At 43.6% G+C, this 19,756-nt stretch overlaps 1 protein-coding gene across 2 annotated transcripts in view; it reads right to left on the bottom strand.

The window, feature by feature from the left end:
* Nucleotides 1–9,038: 9,038 nt before the first annotated feature.
* Nucleotides 9,039–19,756, bottom strand: part of MOSMO (modulator of smoothened) — a 67,251-nt gene continuing 56,533 nt past the window's right edge. Inside the window, exons 2-3 of one of the 2 annotated variants that reach the window (XM_079759933.1) lie at nucleotides 17,309–17,521; nucleotides 9,039–12,236 (exon numbers count right to left, since the gene is read on the bottom strand). In XM_079759933.1, coding sequence (XP_079616059.1) covers nucleotides 12,052–12,236; nucleotides 17,309–17,521 — 398 coding nt within the window. In that variant the 3' untranslated portion in view covers nucleotides 9,039–12,051. Of the gene's footprint in view, nucleotides 12,237–16,942; nucleotides 17,522–19,756 lie in introns of those variants that run through there. The other variant, XM_079759934.1, reaches the window with a different exon arrangement.

Raw genomic sequence — 19,756 nt, 5'->3', positions numbered from 1 at the left:
GGCTTTGGGAAGCGCCGCCCGGGGCTCCGCGCTCGGCCACCGAAGGCCTGGGAACGGGGAAGGGACCGTCCGGCGACCGCTCAGGTCGGCAGAGCCCGGAGCGCGCTGCCGGCGGAGGGGGCGGAGAGGACCGGGCGCGGCCCAGGCCCGGGGCGGGGAGCCCGGCAGCCGCACCGCAGAGCCGGGCTGGGGCGCAGCGGCTCGGGGCCTCCTAGTCTCAGGGGAGCGGCTACTGCCACGGTTCCCAAACCGGGTGCCTTCCAGCCCGCTGGCCGCTGGCGAGGAACACACGCTCCCTCCGGAGCCGGCCGGCCGCTGACGGGGCCGGGGTTATGACGTAGCAGCCGCCCCGGGCCGGACCGGGCCGGAGAGGAGGAGGGGCCGCCCTCGCCCGCCGGTCCACGCGGAGGGTCTGGGCCATTTCTCCAGTCGCCGCCTCCCTTTCCGAGCCCGGAACGTGGTCATTTGGAGCTCAGGCCGCCGGCGGGTTTCTTGGGACGTGGAGGCCCTCGGAGGCGGGTCCGAAACTGACCCTCCGACTGCGCAGCGTCGGGCCGCGCAGCAGGTGTGACCCGGGCCATTGGGCACCTGCAAGGCCAAGAGGTCAGGCTCACACGAGGCCGAGAGCCACCACCACCAGTGGCTACTCCGTGGACAGGGTGGTCCTCGGCCATCCCGGGGGAGGGTGGCGCGCTTTGAGCCCGTTCTTGGAGACTCTAGGCTGAGACACAGTTAACCACCCTCCCAACTTCCTTTGCTCCCGAGTACATAGGTGCGTGTGTGCTTTTAAATGGTACTGATTTTTAAATGTTTTTATTGATTTTAGGGGAGGGGTGGAGAGAGAAACATCCTCCTGCACACCCCCTACTGAGGATCGAGTCCGAAACCCAGCCCCTGCCCTGGCTGGGAATCGAACCAGGGAACCTCTGGGTTCCTGGGTCCGTGCACAGCCGCACGGACCGGACTGTTAGTGGTTTTAGAGAGAGGAAGAGAGAGGGAGACAAACAGCGATGAGAGCTACACGGACGGGCTGCCTCCTGCAGGCCCCCTCCCGGGGTCAGCCTGTAACTGGAGCCTGTGCCCTGACGGGGTCAAACCCGAGCTCTGGGCGCACAGATGACGTCAACCACTCAACCACACGGCCAGGGTGGCTGCGGCGGCTTTCAGCATTTTACAAAAGTAAAGCCCAGTATCGCAAAGTCGTCGTCGCTGCTTGTTTTCCGCTTGAGCTTACCTGACACATCCTCTGGATGAGCCTGAGCAGATGGGTAAAGCAGAGTAAGTTTTTCAGGCTCGGTAACCAGCCACGAGGAAAGCTGTCCCGGCACCATCCTGCCCAGCCACCCTCAGACCACACGGCTCACCACGGCCCATGCACCAGTAAGTGAAAGGTTCCGAGCGGGCCGGATCCTGCACCTAGAACACGAGGCCATATTGTATCGAAAGAGATTTTTATTCCAGTTACCTGGGTGCAGGTGGGCTGAGTCCGACAAAAAGGTCCGCGGAGACTGAGGGGAGGCAGACCCACTAATCCTTGCTGGCTGCTGCCGCTCTGCGGCCGTGAGGGCCCGGTCTGTCCTTGTTCCTCGGGCCAGGCCGCTTCCGGTTGTCTGAGCTAGGCTGTGCAAAGGCTGCGAGCCTTCTGCAAGATCTCTGCTAAGCACAGCAAGTTTCCCCTGCCCCGTTGTGTTCTTTACCCCTTTCCGTAAGGGATTGAAGCACAGTAGGAACTTCTCTTTCTCTTATCTTAGGTTCTTGGTACCTGATCAAGGTCAAATGATCTCTGGTCTTTATTTAGGAGCGCTAACCTGGTACCATTGTCTCGAATATATTTGCTATGGTCTGAATGTTTGTGACCCACCAAAATTCCTGGATCAGGGTGGGGGTTCCCTTGGGGCAGCCTGGGTGAGAGGCCTGTGGTGGTTCGCAGGCCAGCCACACCCACATGGGGTGAGGGTCCCCACTGGGGGGATGTGACCAGCCTGGGTGAGGGGCTGAGGACTGTTTTCAAGCTGGCCACACCCCCTTCAGGGTGGGGTTCCCTGCTGGGGTGCCTGGCCAGCCCTAGGTGAGGGGCTGATGGCTATTTGCAGGCTGGCCATGCCCCCCAGCGGGGACCCTCACCCCATGGGGGTATAGCCAGCCTGTTTAAGGGGCTGAGGGCTGTTTTCAGGCTGGCCACATCCCCACCCCCCCCACCCCACCCCCGCGTGACCCAGACTCCCAGCCCCCGCTTGAGCAGAAGCCAGGGTGGGAGGGAAGCTTGGCTTCCTCCGTTGCTGGGGGCAACCCAAGCCTCCCGCTCGGTCCAGCTCCATGGCCGCCGCCATCTTTGTTAGGTTAATTTGCATACTCACTCCTGATTGGCTGGTGGGTGTGGCAGAGTGACGGTCAATTTTCATGTTTCTCTTTTATTAGTGTAGATAGAATAAACTTGCTCAATTAGACCTGCTTTCTGATGTAGCTAAACTTTTTCCCAGCCCATTGAAGCACCCAATTTCTCTTCCAGGTAATTGTCAGCAACACAGCAGTAAATATCAACACGAAGCGATTATTGTAAATCATGCAGGGAGAACAAAGGGTAAAATATTTAACTGTATCAGTGTTTGACTATATTCTGAAGTCATTTTCAAGATCCACCATTTCTTTCTTCTTTTCAGTTGGGGCAAGTTTCTAAACTTTCCAAATCTCCATTTCCCAGCTAATGAAAAAAAAAAAATAGGATTCCACTGAGTCTCCTATCTACCTACTCCAGGACTTCTGTGAGGATCAAATGAGATGAGGCATGGGAAAATGCTTCACAGACATTTGGTTAAAGTGTAAAATGTTTGCATCTGGCTATAGAGGCAAGTCGTGTTCTTGGGCTGAAGAAACTCCAAGGAGGCTAGTCTCTAGGGAGAGGAAGCTGGGCGTTGCTAAGTGATGTCATTACCTGCTGCCCACAGCGACCATTTCCAGGATGGGCAGGGCTGTGGGCTGCATCTTGCGCCATGGGGTCTCCACAGCGTTGGCTGCAACTTGATGGGCTGTTGCTCAGGGTGGTGGCGGGGCCTCTGTCCCACTTGGGAGGAGCCGTGTTGGTTTGTTGGCACCAGGTACATGGTGCTGTTTCTTTGCAAATGGCCAGTGCGCATCAAGGCAGCTCCTGCGTTGAGCGTCTGTACCTTGGTGGTCAGTGCGCGTCAGAGGTACACTTAGCATATTAGCCTTTTATATATATAGGTTGGTGATCAAGCAGTAGCAGTGCACTCTTTTGTTGAGGAGTCTAATTGTTCACCCTTCTGATCCATAGTTTTTCTAGTCTATAAAATTCTTCCTCCTACTCCACAGGCAGAGGATACAGTAAGATAGCATATGGAAAAACACATAACATGAACTTAATGTTCATTTATTCCTCCAAACTTTTAATGAATGCCAATATTTTTATTTTTATTTTTTTTTAGAGAAGGGAGATGGAAAGACAGTAACATTGATGAGAAAGATCAATTGGCCACCTCCTGCGCGCCCCCTACTGGGGACCCAGCCCAAAACCTGGGAATGTGCCCAGACAGAGAATCGAACTGGTAACCTGTCAGGTGCATGACACAACCACTGAGCCACAACAGCTCATTTTAATGAATTACACTATTTCTTAACCACAGTGCTTTTAAAAAGATGAATTGCCTTAAAGGGTAGTTGATAAGCTTCAATTAGAATTTCAGGTTACTATATGATATTTGGGAAGTTTCTGTTATCTAAGGTCTAAGTTCACAGCAGCATTATTTGTAATAACAAAAACTTGGAAACAACCCAAATATACACTAACAGGGCTATATATTACAGCCCCATTAAAATGAAGATCTGTATTTCCTGACAAAGATATGTTTAAGAAGAAAGTAGTGGCAGATCTGTATAATGATCTTGCTTCTTTTAAAACTGAACAAGATATATATACCTAATTACTGTCTGGAGAGTGGATTGAGGGGAGGAAACTTTAATTTCCTATACTCATTAAAAATAATTACAGGTGCCCTGGTTAGTGTGGCTCAGATGGTTGCACCCATGCACCCAAGAGTTGCCAGTTTGATTCCCAGTAGTGGGCATGCAGGAGGCAGCCAACGGATGTTTCCCTGTTACAGTGATGTTTCCCTCTCTCCCTTCCTCTTTTAAAAATCAATAAAAATATAATTACAGATGTGTTAACAAAAAATTGTTTTGTCCTGTTTAGGGCCATGGTAATGTCCTCCACACCAGCACTTAGGACAAGAAATAGTATGGTGACCCTGGAAACAGAATGAGGCATGAGTGGGGGTGAGACTGCAACTCGAGTCCATTTGCTATTCACTACATTAGCAAGATACATAGGTGAGGTAGTTAAAAGCTTCCTTAGATATGTGGATTATTTTTCCCCCTCAAGCAATTTATTATGGATAAAGGCAAGGATTTTCTTGGATTGATTCTTCAACGAAATTTGTATTTTTCCCCGGAGAACAAAGCAATGTAAAGGAATGAGTTTTTACTTCTCAATTTAGGAAGATTCTTGAATGGTCTTAGACAACTAAATCAACTATTTGAAGAGTGCCAGAGTGAGGACAGAGCATTAATTTTACGGACTTATAACTGCATCTAAAATGATTTCAAATTTTTAAGTCCACTGCTTTTAGCAGAAATAGTTAAAACCACCGTGGCAGACCAAACCAAGTCTTTATGAAACATAACTAATGTATCGTTTCAAGATCATGGAGAACCCACAAGCTCGAAGAAACCTCCAGAGTCTCGGGATCCACAGGGAGCTCGCAGCATGCTGGTCCTGTCAGCGTTAGCACGCGGTGAATTCAATAGGAAGGTGTCGAGTCTACAGAAGTATCTTGAGGAGGTCAGACTGGCATATCACACAGCCAGATCCTTACCAGGAAGGACCGCACTGGCTGCTCGAGGCGAGCCTTTGCGATGAGAAAGAAGTCCCCCAAAGCAACTCTAGAGGATGACTGGACCCTTCAGACCTCCATGAGTTTCATGCATTCTATGACAGGTCTCTACGGAACATGAGAAAGCTACATTCCTTGCATTTAAGAGTTTACAATCTAGTTATAGAGAAGTAGCCTATCTAATAAAAAAGCAATATGCAAATTAACCATCACTCCGCTACACCCACAAGCCATGCCCACAAGCCAATCAGGAGCGAATATGCAAATAAACCCAACCAAGATGGCTATGGCCACAGAGAGCAGGAGGGAGGCTTGGGTTTCCCAGGCAATGGAGGAAGCCAAGCTTTCTGCCTGCCCTTGCCGGCCTAGGCCTCCACTCAAGGCTACAAAGTTTCAATGATAGAAGGTAAACAAATCCAAACAGAAATGGCGGCAGCCACGGAGCTGGAAAGAGCAGAAGGCTAGGGTTGCCCCGGGTGATGGAGGAAGCCAAGCTTTCCGCACACCCTGGCCTGCCCAGGCCTCAGCTTAAGGCTACAAAGTTTCAGTTATACAAGATACAAAAATCCCAACAGAAATGGCTGCTGCCACGGAGCAAACAGAAGGCTTGGCTCTGCTCCAGGCTACAAAGTTTCAATTGTAGAAGATAAATAAATCCCAGATACCAGGAACTCTGCTTGGGTCGCCGGGGTGTGTGGCCGGCCTGTAAACCACCACAGGCCCCTCACCCAGGCCACCCCACACCCCAAGGGAACCCCACCCTGATCCAGGACACCCTTCAGGGCAAACCAGCCGGCCCCACCCATGCACCAGGCCTCTATCCTATCTAATAAAAGAGTAATATGCAGATTGATCATCACTCCAACACACAAGATGGCTGTCCCCATGTGGTCAAAGATCCTGCCCCCATGTGGACACAAGATGGCCAACAGGGGAGGGCAATTGGGAGGGACCAGGACTGCAAGGGAGGGCAGTTGTGGGCAATCAGGCCAGCAGTTAGGGGCGATCAAGCCTGCAGGGGAGGGCAGTTAGGGGTGACCAAGCTGGCCGAGGAGGGAAGTTTGGGGCAACCAGGCCTGCAGGGAAGGGCAGTTGGGAGGGACCCAGCCTGCAGGGGAGGGTAGTTAGGGGTGACCAGGCCTGCAGGGAAGAGCAGTTAGGGGCAAACAGGCTGGCAGGGGAGCAGTTAGGTATCAATCAGGCTGGCAGGAGAGTGGTTAGGGGGTCATCAGGCTGGCAGGCAGAAGTGGTTAGGGGCAATCAGGAAGGCAGGTGAGCGGTTGGGGACCAGCAGTCCTGGATTGTGAGAGGGATGTCCGACTGTCCGTTTAGGCCCGATCCCACCGGGCAGTTGGATATTCCTCAAGGGGTCCCAGATTGGAGAGGGTGCAGGCTGGGCTGAGGGACAGCCCCCCTGCCCCATGGACTAATTTCGTGCACTGGGCCTCTAGTTTAATAACAGCTTTGGCATTTGAACGCTTATTACATTCCAGGCATTTTCCATGCTTTATCTCATTTAAACCAACAATAACACCATGATGTAGGTACTATTAGCCCCATTCTGCAGATGAGAAAACCAAGGCGCACAGAGGCTAAGTGATTTATTATGGGTTCCACAACTAGAATTGTGGAACTGAGGTTTGAATCCAAGCAGCCTATTCCCCTCAAGTTCTGTTACCGAGGTATAAGCAAAAGAAAAAGCACAAAAAATTAAATATAATTCAAATACGGGAGGGATTAGGGAAAACTGCAAGGAGCAGGTAGTATAGACACAGTCAAGATAGAGGTGTAGTGAAAGAATGACCAGGTTTGTCAGTGGAGAGAGAGTGGTGGGAACAAAGACAGAGAGCCTGAAGCCAGACCGTGAAGGGTTTTCCATGCTGTGCTGAAGAAGTTTGGGCGTCAGCCTGCAGATGGGAATGACAGGAACTGGCACCATATGCTTTCGTTGGTTAAGATTATTTGGGCAGAAATGGTTTGGATGGACGGCAGTAGATGACTAGTTGAAGGAAGACTGGGTCAAGTGGCTATGGGGTTCAAACAGCTGTCCAAGGCCTGCCTGTCAAAGGCATTCTGTCCTGTGCTGAGTGTCCTGCTGAAACCTAGTTGTGTGACGCTGCCACAGCCAAGAAGCTTCTCTGAGTCTCCGATCTGGAAAATGGAAGTGCTGAGCAAGCTCTTGCAGATTTCCTCCAGCTCTGAAATTTTCTAAGTCTCATGAAAAACTTCTTGAAATTTAATTTTGGGTGGTCTTAGCCTGTGGAACTGGGGCTGATTTGTGCTTGAAAATATCACTAGTATTTTCTCCTGCTAGAAAAAGAACCAAGATTCTAAAGTTAACGTGGCATTATGCGTTCTATCTTTAGCACCACTTACAACTACTTTTACTTTGTGGCTGGGTAACTGTGACCCAAAAGTATTGACTTTGTTTAAAAGAAACCCCCAGTCTTGGTGTTTTTTTTCTATAATCTTCTCATAGAGTGGCTAGCATAGAATTGGTGGGAGACTAGGTAACAGTAAGGTATTTTTGAATCCATGTTATTGGTTTGAGAGCCAGTCTGTTGCCTTTTTATAAAGTCTTACCAAAGAGAAAAGTGCCCCCCTAACTTAGTTCAGTGTAAATCCACCATTACAATTTCCAATTGACCTATTCACCAAGAGGCTTATAGAACTCTTCAAATACCTCTCATCCGTGTTATAAGCCAGGGTAAGGTTTGGATGGTGCAAAGATTGGGTGAACAAGTTATCCTTGTTTACCTGAACTTCCTCAGTTAAGGCACTGAAAGTCTTGTGTCCCAGGAAATCCCTGACTTGGGCAAACTGGGATAGTTGAGCACCATAAGAAAATGCACTTAAGATCCAGAACTCAAGAAAGTCCAAATCCTGCCTTGTCTTAATCTCCCCACTCCCCACCGAGGCTCTGAAAGGGGCCATGTAAAGAGGAGACAGCAGCAAAGGGTAAGTACAGTGTTACTTGATCAGCAGTTATTAGACTAGGCTCAACCCGATATCGCCAGGAAACCTAGACGGAGCACATGGACAAGTCTGGACACCAAGGGTCTCTATGCCTCCTTCAACCCAAATCTAAATCTTAGAAGCTAAGATCCTTTGGCCTGCAGGAAAAGTAGAAAAGAAGAATGAAGCAAAGATGACCTGGCTTAGGTCTTTGTGCAAGGAAGAAAGAAAAGATGGCTGCCTCGCGAGCCTGGGCTCAGTTCTCTCTCCTCCTCCAGGAAACATGAAACAGAAGAGTCACATGTGTGTGGTCTTTTCTTGCTGAGTGACTCTCATTGGTAAACATGGTGTAATCTATTCTGGAATATTAACGGCATCTCTTCCCTAGTGGGGGAGCTGGGAGGGGGTGTGGAAGAGGGGAGACTTTTCCCCACACAATGCCAATAGCAAAACCAAACTAAGAGGCATGGAAGTGTCACTGTGAATATGTGAAATCTCTATAAGAAATCAATTTTGAAATAAATTTTAAAAATCAAAGCTTATTTCAAAGTAATAGAAGGCTTTTTAGTTTCTTTAGTAGATAATTTATTTTGATAACTTGCTCAATAACAAAAATACAAGTGAAGAAAATTATGTTCATTTTATACATTTTGTATTAACAATTTGTTTTGAAACTATTAATTGAAAAATGTTATAACCAATTACAAAACAATTCTTAATAAAGTTTGGGGTATTATACAGACCTTGATCACAAACTTCAAAATCTCTTGAGGTGATACAATAAATCCTGTGTAGGGAACGGAACCTACACAGGCCACTTTTTTCCTTCATATATTTTTATCCTTCAAAAATTAGTCTGAAAGACAGTTTACTGTTTCGTATTGTGAATGTAGATTTAATTTTAGAAGAAGACTAAAGTGGGTTGGTCAAACAGAGTAACTGTGGCTAGCAGCCTTTTAATGAAGACAAAAACCAATGCAACTGTTCTTCCCACGAAGCCCACGATGCAAAACAAAAGCTAGTTCCCAACACACTCTCAGGGCCTTCCTCTGAGTCAGCAGATCAGGTGTCGCCAGGACTGATCCTTTACTTAGAGGTTAAACAGTGAATTTACAGAACATCAAGTGGGGATCCAAAACTTTAGGCAAAAGGGTAAGAAAGGAAAAAAGTCAATGAAGTGTTTTGGTCATCTAGAACACTAAAAAGAAGGGGGGAAAGAGCTATCCTTTAAGAAGAAAACATGGAACAGAAAATAAGTTTATAAGAAGTAGGAGAGTCAGAACACTTACATACACACATTAACAACAAAGAACATGGATTACCTTTGGAAAGAATCATACTGAAATGTTGCTTTTAATGAAAGGAAGATTTTCCACATTTACAGATGTTTAGGCATATTTAATAGGAGCTTCCAAAAATTTCAAACTAATTACGTCCTGTGCAAATAAAACCTATAACTAGTTTTCAGCAGATTTTACAGTGTGTTCTTAGGTATGAGACTACACAGTCTAAAAACAATGTAACAGACAAAAGTTTGACAAATGATTGCACCATAAAACAGTGTTTTATATACAGTTCACAAGCTATGATTTCCTGCTATAAATTAATACTTATTATTGTGACCTTTTAAAAAGCAACTGCTGACAGCGGTCTCTCTTTTCACTTATAGGATGTATAGAATTTTATATGAATGAGTCCATTTCAATGTTTGGTCTGGAAGAATACAAAGGTCTGACTTCACACAATATTTGATGGACGGTTTTAACCCTGGGTGCTGACTGGTTGTAGGGAGCTTCCCCCTATCAGTCCTTTATGCACTGGACCTCCATGATGATGATGAAATTATAGTCAACTTAATGGCTTGGGTAATAGATACAAATAAAACCTCAAGTTTTGTCAACTTGCAATACCACTGTAAGTGAAAGAAGTAAACAGTGGGGAAATTCTTAGCAGCTGAGAAACTTTCTCTCCCCATGCTCATGATCCAGTTAAAAATATTTTGAGAAACTATTTACAATGTAATTCATCTTTTTGGAAGAGAAAAACTCTTGGTCATATAAATTAATTTGAACCACACTTTGCTAACACTTTATCTCAGTGGTATAATGGTGACAACGCAAGCTTTCCTTCAACGTGACCCATGTGACTGAGGACCAAATAAATCCCCTGGGGTGGCCACCTCAAACGTCCACAGAACATGTGCAGCGGTCCTCAGTCCTGACCAGACCTCACAACACTTGGGGAAAAAGAGTTTCTTTCAAGCATCTTCTAAGGTTTCTTTGGTCCTGGGAGGAAAAGTGTGACACCCCCATAACTCCAGGAATGCGCCTCAGTGGTGGCTCCCCTCTTACCCCCCCGAGTGAGCTGCAACACTGGGGTTTTCTTCCACAACAAATACCGCTGAGCTCACAGTGAGACAGAAACACGAAGCCAGCCAGCGTGGCAAACAGCAGCTTCCTCCGCTTCAGACTTGAAGCGCCTGAGGCGGCAGCCCCACCTCTGACGTGACCATTCTCCAAGACCTAGGTCCTAGGCTTTTAACGAGCGTGTGTGTGTGAAGCTGGGCTGCACAGTGCCTGGACTCACAGGGCTCTCCGGCCAGGGACACTCGGATGGCCACTTCCCTCCAAAGAAGAAAAAGCTTAGCTCCTTTGTCATGAAAGATCCCCTGCCCCACATTTCCAACAGGAGATACCTGTGTGTTCACCTGGAAAACAACTGTGCACGGACACGGGCATGAGACGTGGAGAAGAGAAATGTGTATTTGAAAACAACGGGTGGGTTCAGGGCTAGTGGCAATGCTTCTTTTAGGAAAAACATAAAGCTGTGGGTTTTACAGCCCTTTAAAGTAAATACAAGGAAGGTAGCTTTTAGCAAACAAAGGCATACAGCACACAGAAGATACTGTACTGCTCAGGTTTTTGGTAAAGGAGATGTATTAGTAAGAATGCTTACGGATGAAAAGAACACATTTAATCGCTACAGCAGAGTGATCCTGGTGTGGTAAACAGCCAGAATAGTGTGAATTGACATCAGAAGAAAAAGAACCTCTGCACAACGGACAACAGTTGCCAATAATTTAAATGGTGTCAAATTCCCCAAACTACGAGGTTTGACATGATCTTACCTTCTACTATCACAAAGAAATAACTTAGCCTACAGAGAATTGGAGCGTAACTTAAAATTTGCACCTAGAAAGATACGGGATTATTTGTACCTATTACAAAAACCTGTTAAAATCAAGGGCTGTTACAAAGAATGAGGTAAACTGAAGACTCTCTCCACTACACAGCCTTCAGATAAATGGCTTTTTTCTATTGAGTTCTAGGTTTGCACACCACAGTGTTTTGCTAGCAAAGCATTCAGAGTTCTCTTCCAGGAACAGTTTGCATGTGTGTGTATAAATTTACACACACACACACACACACACACACACACACACACACACACACACGCACACACACATATATACACTGTATACTGCATCAGCAAAATATATATATTATATATATTTATATAAATATAAGGAACATTTCCCCCACCCACCCCCAGTAACATGTTTCTTAGTGTTTTATTTTTTTTGTACAGAGAGAATAGGGAATTTCAGAATTTTTACATACATTTTAGCAAACAAGTTTTGATCTATTGGCTTCTTGGTGCAGTAACGCAATGGCAATCCCCTCTGGTGCCACAGGCTCATACGACTACAAGGAAGCTGTGAACACTAATTTCTTAGGAGGTGAGGCCAGCCCCACAGGAACTTCTCTTGCATCCCTCTGGTCCACCACGTTTCATAAATACTTAGAATTTTTTCCTCAAATGAATCATTAGACGTTAAAAACGGAACAGCAGAGTCACAAAGGGCCACATGCTTTTCAGCAGAAAGCATTCTCCCTCACTAGGCGACTACCACAGTGCAGGCCCGACGGCCTGAAAATATGCTCAGGAGGTTAGTCAATATCGTCTGTATTTGGTTATGGAAAAGGCTCTCTTTTTAAAAAAATCCAAAGTGCATAGTGAGAACAAATCAAAGCTTTTTTTTCTTTTTCTTTTCAGCATCAGTTTCATCTAAGCATCTTTCTAAGCCAGGACTACTCAGATGCCTTGCCTTTGTCCTCCCCACCCTCCAAAAATAAAAAATTTAAATAAAATAAAAAATAATTAAAATGTCAAGCAATTTAGACATTCATCAGCCTGGTAAACAAACTTTGCCAGCAAACAGAAGTCCTACTATTGTAAAGAAAATTGATAAGACAAAAAGTACATATGATGAACCAACTACTGTGTTGTTGGGTAATTTATAAGGTTGACCTCCGACTTCATTGATGTAAAATCCTATTGGAAATATTAGGGCAGCCATACAGAAAAGGATCACTGTAAAACAAACCAAAACACAACATTAGTAACATGGTTTGGTGATTAGGAAAACAATGAAAATTTGGCGCAAAGGAAGTTTATAAGAAGGGTTGTGGATTGATAACATGATCAAACCTGTCAAAACATAAACCATTTGTCAAAATATTTGCATATACTACAGATCATATAATATCCCCCAAATCTAACAATTCAATTCAGGAAAAGCTGGATTAACCTTTTGAGACAATTTTGAATATCAGCGTTAAGAAAGGTCCCAAACCTACCAAGTACTTGTATGCATTACTCTTGACCATTTAAATGGTGATTCAGGGCTACATTCTGGCTGTGCTACTTATAGCTGTGCCATCGTAGGCGTCTGGTTCCCCTCTGAAAATGAAGTAAATGCTAGAAGTATAAACCAGCATTATCAAGTCCAGGCACAGTGCCAGGCACACTGACAGGAAGTGCTGAAGAACTGCTGCATATGTCACTGGAGTTATTATTTTGCCAACTCTGTTCCTCTCAGTTGGTACTAGTTAGAAAAAATTAGAGAAAAGGTACATGAATATACCATCTACCTTACTCTGGTTTAAAGTCAGTTAGTGGAAAGAATCTTAGACTTCTGCAATGATTAGCAAATTGTCAGAGTGGCTATCTCTATGGACAAAGCCTCAGCCCCATCCACCCAACCTGTTAGGTTTCTGAATATACACAAGTGGGGGAGGGTGGGAAAGCTTTGAGTTTTATATACAAACACAATGAAATCTAATATTTGCTAAAAATATCAGAAAACCCAGCGTCTGAGTAGAAGTAATTCCAAGGCCACTATGTTAGCAAACAGTGCGCTCCCCTGTGCTACAAAAGAAATGTTCTGAGCAAATGCAGATTGCCTACAGATAGGCTAGTTTTTCCAAGAAAATAGTTTATGCTTTTTGAAAGCACATTGGTAAAATGTGAAGTCTTTCCAATTCTGGAGGCGGAAACATTTCTCAGTGTAATGTGGAGACAGATTACTATACTCATTGTATATGAAGAATTGAAGCTTTCCATTATAATCTGAATGAGAAACCTTTTCCAGGTTAGACCCATCCCAAGGAATAGTGACAGAGTCCTGGATAAACATATCAGCTGACACTTGTCTTAAATTACTTTTGTGCCAACCAATAAAATTTAATAGAGTCCTTTAAAAGCCAATAGGAGTGCCCTTGCTGGCTTGGCTCAGTGGATAGAGCGTCAGCCTGTGGACTGAAGGGTACTGGGTTCGATTCAGGTCAAGGGCACATGCCCGAGTTGTGGGCTTGATCCCCAGTAGGGAGAGTGCAGGAGGCAGCTGATCAATGACTTCTCTGATCATTGATGTTTCTATCTCTCTCTCCCTCTCCCTTCCTCTCTGAAATCAATGAAAATATATATTAAAAAAAAGCAAATTAAACAAAAAAAAAGTCAAAATAGGAGTCTTTTCCTGGAACAGCTCCAGAAATGTATTAAAAAGTAACATTTTCTCAAGTAACATACTAACTCAAGAGATACACCAGTACCTTTGTTTGCTTTGCACTATTTAGGAGGATTATTTTATATTATACACACAGTCAGTCTATCTCATTTTGGGCGAAGGACCAAGCCAAATATTACATAAGCACATTTGGATTCTTTTGGATACCTACAATAGAACAAATAAAAAATCCAGTAATTAAGTGTTAGATATTTTGGTCCTTCTGTTGTATAGTCAGCAATAATATCATCAGTGCTGCCAATGTCCACTTATCAGTATTATCTGTCACCAATTTCTAACAATTCTTATGCCATAATATGGTTTGATAAGTAAAATGAGACCACAATCTAAGTAGCTATACTTAATCTATAAAAATAATGGGATATGATTAGTTTTAAAATCAATTTGTTTCTTCTCATCTCAAAAACTAAAATAATTTAGACATTTGCTGATATACACAGTTCATTCTGTTAACTGATGTGCTGACTTTATTTCTATCCTTTCATATTTTCTATTGTAAAATAAAAATCTATCCATTATAATGGAGTAAACATTTAATGACTATACTATTTTACAAGACTTAATTCTTTTTCCAAATTGGTTAGGAAAAGCTTAATCAAATTTAAAGGAAGCGCCCTGACCGGTTTGGCTCAGTGGATAGAGCGTCGGCCTGCGGACTGAGGGGTCCCAGGTTCGATTCCAGTCAAGGGCATGTACCTTGGTTGCGGGCACATCCCCAGTGGGGGGTGTGCAGGAGGCAGCTGATCGATGTTTCTCTCTCATCGATGTTTCTAACTCTCTATCCTTCTCCCTTCCACTCAAAAAAAAAAATCAATAAATATATTAAAAAAAATAATTTAAAGGAAGCAATGAACTCTTATTCAATCTAATTTTGGTTTTTAATCCAAAATATTAGGTTCTCTGTACTTCTTGGGGATATTTAATGTGAGTAGATGATTTTTCTTTTAAACTATTGAGACCTGTGAAGTTACTTTAGATCTTAAAATATAACTAATGCTAATATCTTTCAATTTTTGATTATTAAGTTCTGGGTCCTAAATAAGCCTATAAGGACATAACTTCATATCCGCCATGGTGGTGAGAGTTAAATGTCAGGTGTAGTGGTAGATGAGGATGTAAATTGGTTAGGTAAAGACTAGGGTCAGGTTGAAGACCTTTGTTACCTGCCCCCTCCCCACTGGCCAGCCCCACCATGTGTGGCTCTCCTCTGAGAGATTTCCCCACTGTGTAAACCAAACAGAAAATATTACCCTCACATTCCTACCAAAACTACAGCTTAACTGGAACAGAAATATATGCAATAGAGATGATGATATGCAATAGTACATTTTCAAAGGCTGAATGGAAACACTAGGGGGAGCCCAATCCCTCTCAGGACTGCCAACCCAGTGGATGAGCTCCGGTAACAAAACACAATGTGTTTAAGGAAGCTAGGAGTAATGCAGCTCTGTGCTTACTTAGATGACATTAACTCCAATATATATTCTTGAGCTAAAAGAACCCAAGGGGCACAATGATATAAACAGAATATACAGTTACAGAGCACTCCCGTGTACATACATGGTTTTATGCCTGAACACCTCTGGTAGGAAACCCAGAAACTGTGACAATGGTTACCTCAAGGAAAGAGGTACTGGATATCTGGGTGACAGGGACACAAATGAGACTTACTTTTCATTTGGTGACACTCATAGATTTTGAATTATTATATGCATATTATTTAAAAACTTAAACAACATAATCATAGCTCTTTCCCTTTATTGGGTCACAGGAAACAATGGCTCAGTGAGCATCTTAATGAATACTTTGATTCATACTGCTTTGCTAAATTGTATTTGAGATTTTTTTCATATTCATAGCTTATGCATTCCCAAATTTTAACTAAATCCAAAAACTATATGCTTCTTTGATTTTACATAAAGAGTAAATGCTCTCTAAACAAGTGAATGTATCCTGTGAGTAAAGATTCCCTTAAAATTCCTCATCAATACCCTTTAAGGTAGCAACACTGTCTCTACAACTGTCTCTGGACCCTATTAACTAGAAAAGAACTGTCTTGGGAGGTCTGTTCCACCTCACAAAAGATCATCACCTTCTCTCATATTTCTTAACAAGAATGGAGATATTTTTATGTCAAAAGCAATTTGATCTGCCCGGCTGGTATGGCTCAGTGGTTGAGTGTTGACCTATGAACCAGTAGGTTAAGATTAGGGTTAGGGTTTGATTCCCAATCAGGGCACATGCCTGGGTTGTGGGCTTGATCCTCAGTAGGGGGTGTGCAGAAAGGAGGCAGCTGTTTAATGATTCTCATCATTAATGTTTCTATCTCTCTACCCCTCTCCCTTCTTCTCTGAAATCAATAAAAATGTATTTTAAAAAAGCAATTTGATTGAAATTTTAAAATAAAGTAGATATAGAGACAATAATCAAGCAGAACTAGAAGCATACATTAAGAGTTTCACAGAGAGGGAGAGACAGAGGCTCTTGAACTAATATAATACCCTTATCTTATTGTCTTATAAGGATACATTGAGTTTTAACAACAACAGGGGTATGTGGGATTATGCCTCACCCCTAGCCTATGAGTTCTAAATGAAAATAGCAAGTGAAAGTAAGCTGTGTTATAACATTCACTTAAAACAACGTATGCAGACCTGAGCTGAGTTTGGCACTGAACTGAAAGTCCAGTCCTGTGGTGCGGCAGAAGTCTGTCCCGCTGTGCCTTAGAGCCGGTTTCTCAATAGGCCTGCTGCCCTAGGGGCCGAGAGGTCTTTGCTGCCCAGCGTTTGTGCGGACATGTAGGGTGTTTACGGCACCCCTGGCCTCCACGCATTAGGTGTTAGTAGCATCCCCCTTTCCTTTGACAACCAAAAATGTTTCTAGATGTGGATAAGTGTCTCCTGGGGCAAACCTGCTTTAGTGAAAAAGAAACATGAAAGTCAAATTTCAGAAACAGCTTTTCTTTGTACATTTTTGTTTCCTTTAACTTGGGCTAAGCCTCTGACATTTTGAAATTAAACCAATTCTGCAAAATACAAAGGAATGTGCAACATATAAATATATCACACCTTTGGGCATTGACTAATAGAGTAAGAAATGTTAAGAAACAATTATAAAATAATCAAATGTGTTGATTTTCCAATGGTCACATACGTAGCTGACAAAAAAACTAAAAATCAAAGGCATTAAAAAGCACATCAGCACCTTAATCTAATTTATATCTGTTGTATTTTCATCTAGATTTATCTTTATTTGATAGAAGATACCAATACCTTCAAGAAGAGGAAAAGACTCAGGTTAGTGGTAGCTCTTGAGTCACAGACCTCAAACACTCATGTACAATGTTAGCAAAAATAAAATTCGTTAAAATAGCATTTCATACAAAGCAATTAAGGTTTTGGATGTCCTGGTCTTGTGGTGAGAATTCTGAAGAACCGATGGGACTGTGCAGTTTATCTGACGGCCATAAGTGCTGCTCTCTGATGATTATGAAGTCCTTATTACTGATTCTTGGTTATCTTCATAAAAATACCAGTGTGCACGCCTTCTAGACAAATGACTAGCACAGGTTACTTACTTCCAGTGAATGCTATCCATCGAGCATATTTTGTAGCTTCTCTTCGCCAGTGGGAAGCCACCAGCAAACCACATGTGACAGTCAGTGAAATGATTCCCATGATGATAAAAAACAGGGTGGTGACCCACTCCGGGGGCAGCCGCGGGGGGACGCACGTGCGGTCCCGTCCATGGATGGTCTGACACTGTCGCACGAGGCCCACGGTGAGTGCTCCTGGGGGGATGCAAAAGGCGGGGTGTTTTAGTGGGTTTGGCACACGTAGGGGATATTCCCTACCAACACCCCTTCCGTTCTTAAATCGTATTTCTCTCTATGTGCGTCATTCAAGCACTTAATGCCACTGAGTTCCATTCTTCAGCATTCTGCTACAATGCATAAGGTAATAGTAATTCTTGACTTAACATAAAAAGCGAACTTAAAATAAACCTCACAAAAGCCATTAAAAGGCAGCTCACTTGATCCTTCATTCATTAGACACATACTTTCCTGAGTACTTGTGTCACCCACTGTTTCTAGGCGCCAGGAAAATAACAGTGAACAAGAGGTGAGCTTCCAGCTCTTGTTAGCTGGAACTTTGGTTTTCCCAGATCCCAGACTCATTGTGTATTATCTAATTTTGGCTGAGGAGAAAAAACACTTCTCAGGAAATTGAAGGCAAACTTAAAATATGTTTAAGCATAACATACAAGTAAAATAAACAATGAATTAAATACTAGAACCAGTATAATTTATTAAACTTAAAAGGTCTAAGCATATTACAATATAAGTACTTTTTCATTATATTCAAGAAAATGTTGTAAAAACTAGTAAATTCCACCATTTGGGAAGCTCAACAATGTTGGTACAATGTACAAGCGTTCACAATTGGCAAACCATTACTGGCATGTTTCAGCAGGAACGCACAGAGGTACAAGGTGCCCCATTCTCCTTATTCATTCAAATAACAATAAAGTAAATTTTGTAAAATATGAAGTACTATTTTAATATAAACATGTTCTCATGAAAAACCAAAGGAAACCCTCTATCAAATTTGGGGTGAATTAATTTGGAGAAACCTAGATAAAGAAGGTGAAAGAGTAATTACTTTTTCTTCTTCCCCGCTAAAAACTGCTTGTTTCCCCCTTTTAAGGGCAACTGCGAATGGGAAGATTGCAACAAAAGTACAGGAAAAGAAATTTTTGGAGCCACTGAAAAAATAATAGATTTCTACATCATTTGGGGGTTTTAGTTATTTTTTCAAGGTGAACAACATAGCACTTGCCTTGAACAAGTGGCTCCTTAGAGGAAGCAGTGAAACTCGGAGACACCTGGGAGGGAGCTGCCTGAGGGAGCAGCAGACCAGGGAGGGTGTGTGCGTGCAGCTTTGTGTGGGGCGGTGGGGCTTTCCTACAACGTGTGCTTTGCCACTGATACATCGTTAGAAATAAAACAATATGTTCAAGGAAAATGAAGCAAAAAAACCAGTTCTGCTCTCAAAACTGAGTTGTACTCTTTTCTTACTCTCCTAATGAACTCCGACTCTACCTTTTTCAGGAGAATGAAAGATGATAACTCAAACAAGGTGTACCTTTTTCTCTCAAATCACATAATAATTAAGCCCATCTTGGGATGTCCAGAGATGCAACAGCATTATGGGATCCTCTCTGGAGGGATGGAGGAGTAGAAAGTGAGCTCACCCTCACATTAATGCCACACTATCCCTCCTTCTAGCTGCTGCTTGGAGTTGAGTGACTTCATAGCCCAAAGAGAAGTAAATCGGTTTAAAGTTTTTGACAAATGCTAACCTTTAAAGTATCACAGCAACTGTTAGAAACCAGAAAAGGCAAGAGGATGGGGGTTAAGCACCAGGGAATTGCAAAAATGGTTCTTAAATTGAAACACTAAAAAGTTTCCTTGAAAAGAAAACTTGGGGGAGAGGGAGTGTCTTATTATGATAAACCTTTTATTGTAATTTTGGAAACAAATAAGGCTTTCAGAGTGCTAGAACCCCTAACAGGAAACTACTCCTGATCATTCATCAAAAGACCTCTAACAAATTAACCTCTGTAGTCACTACCCATTTATAAAAGCTGTAACTGCGTAAGCATAGACAACAGGCAATGAAAGACCCTCTGACAAAATGCAATACTGTGGATTCTGATGACAGCCCCACCTCTCCTGACTGGCAAAGCACACCACACGAGAGCAAACAGAACCAGTCAGAAAAGGAAAATTAGAGCTATGCCCTCCACAAACCCAGTGGAAACAATGACCTGACAGATGGTCAGCTCTGAGAGAAGAGCTATGCTCCTATGGTGACGGAAGTCCTTACCAACACAAGTCAAGACCAAATATTCAGCAGCTGCATTCTGAAAGGAAAGAAAGCTAATGCTAACACACAACCAGACGGTACACTGTGTATAAGAAAATAAATTCACAAATATTTTTAAAAAATCTTTATTGTTGAGA

This window comes from Cnephaeus nilssonii, assembly GCF_951640355.1.
Source record: "Cnephaeus nilssonii genome assembly, chromosome: 2".
NCBI classification, from domain to species: Eukaryota; Metazoa; Chordata; class Mammalia; order Chiroptera; family Vespertilionidae; genus Cnephaeus; species Cnephaeus nilssonii.
This window is presented reverse-complemented; position numbering and strand designations above follow the sequence as displayed.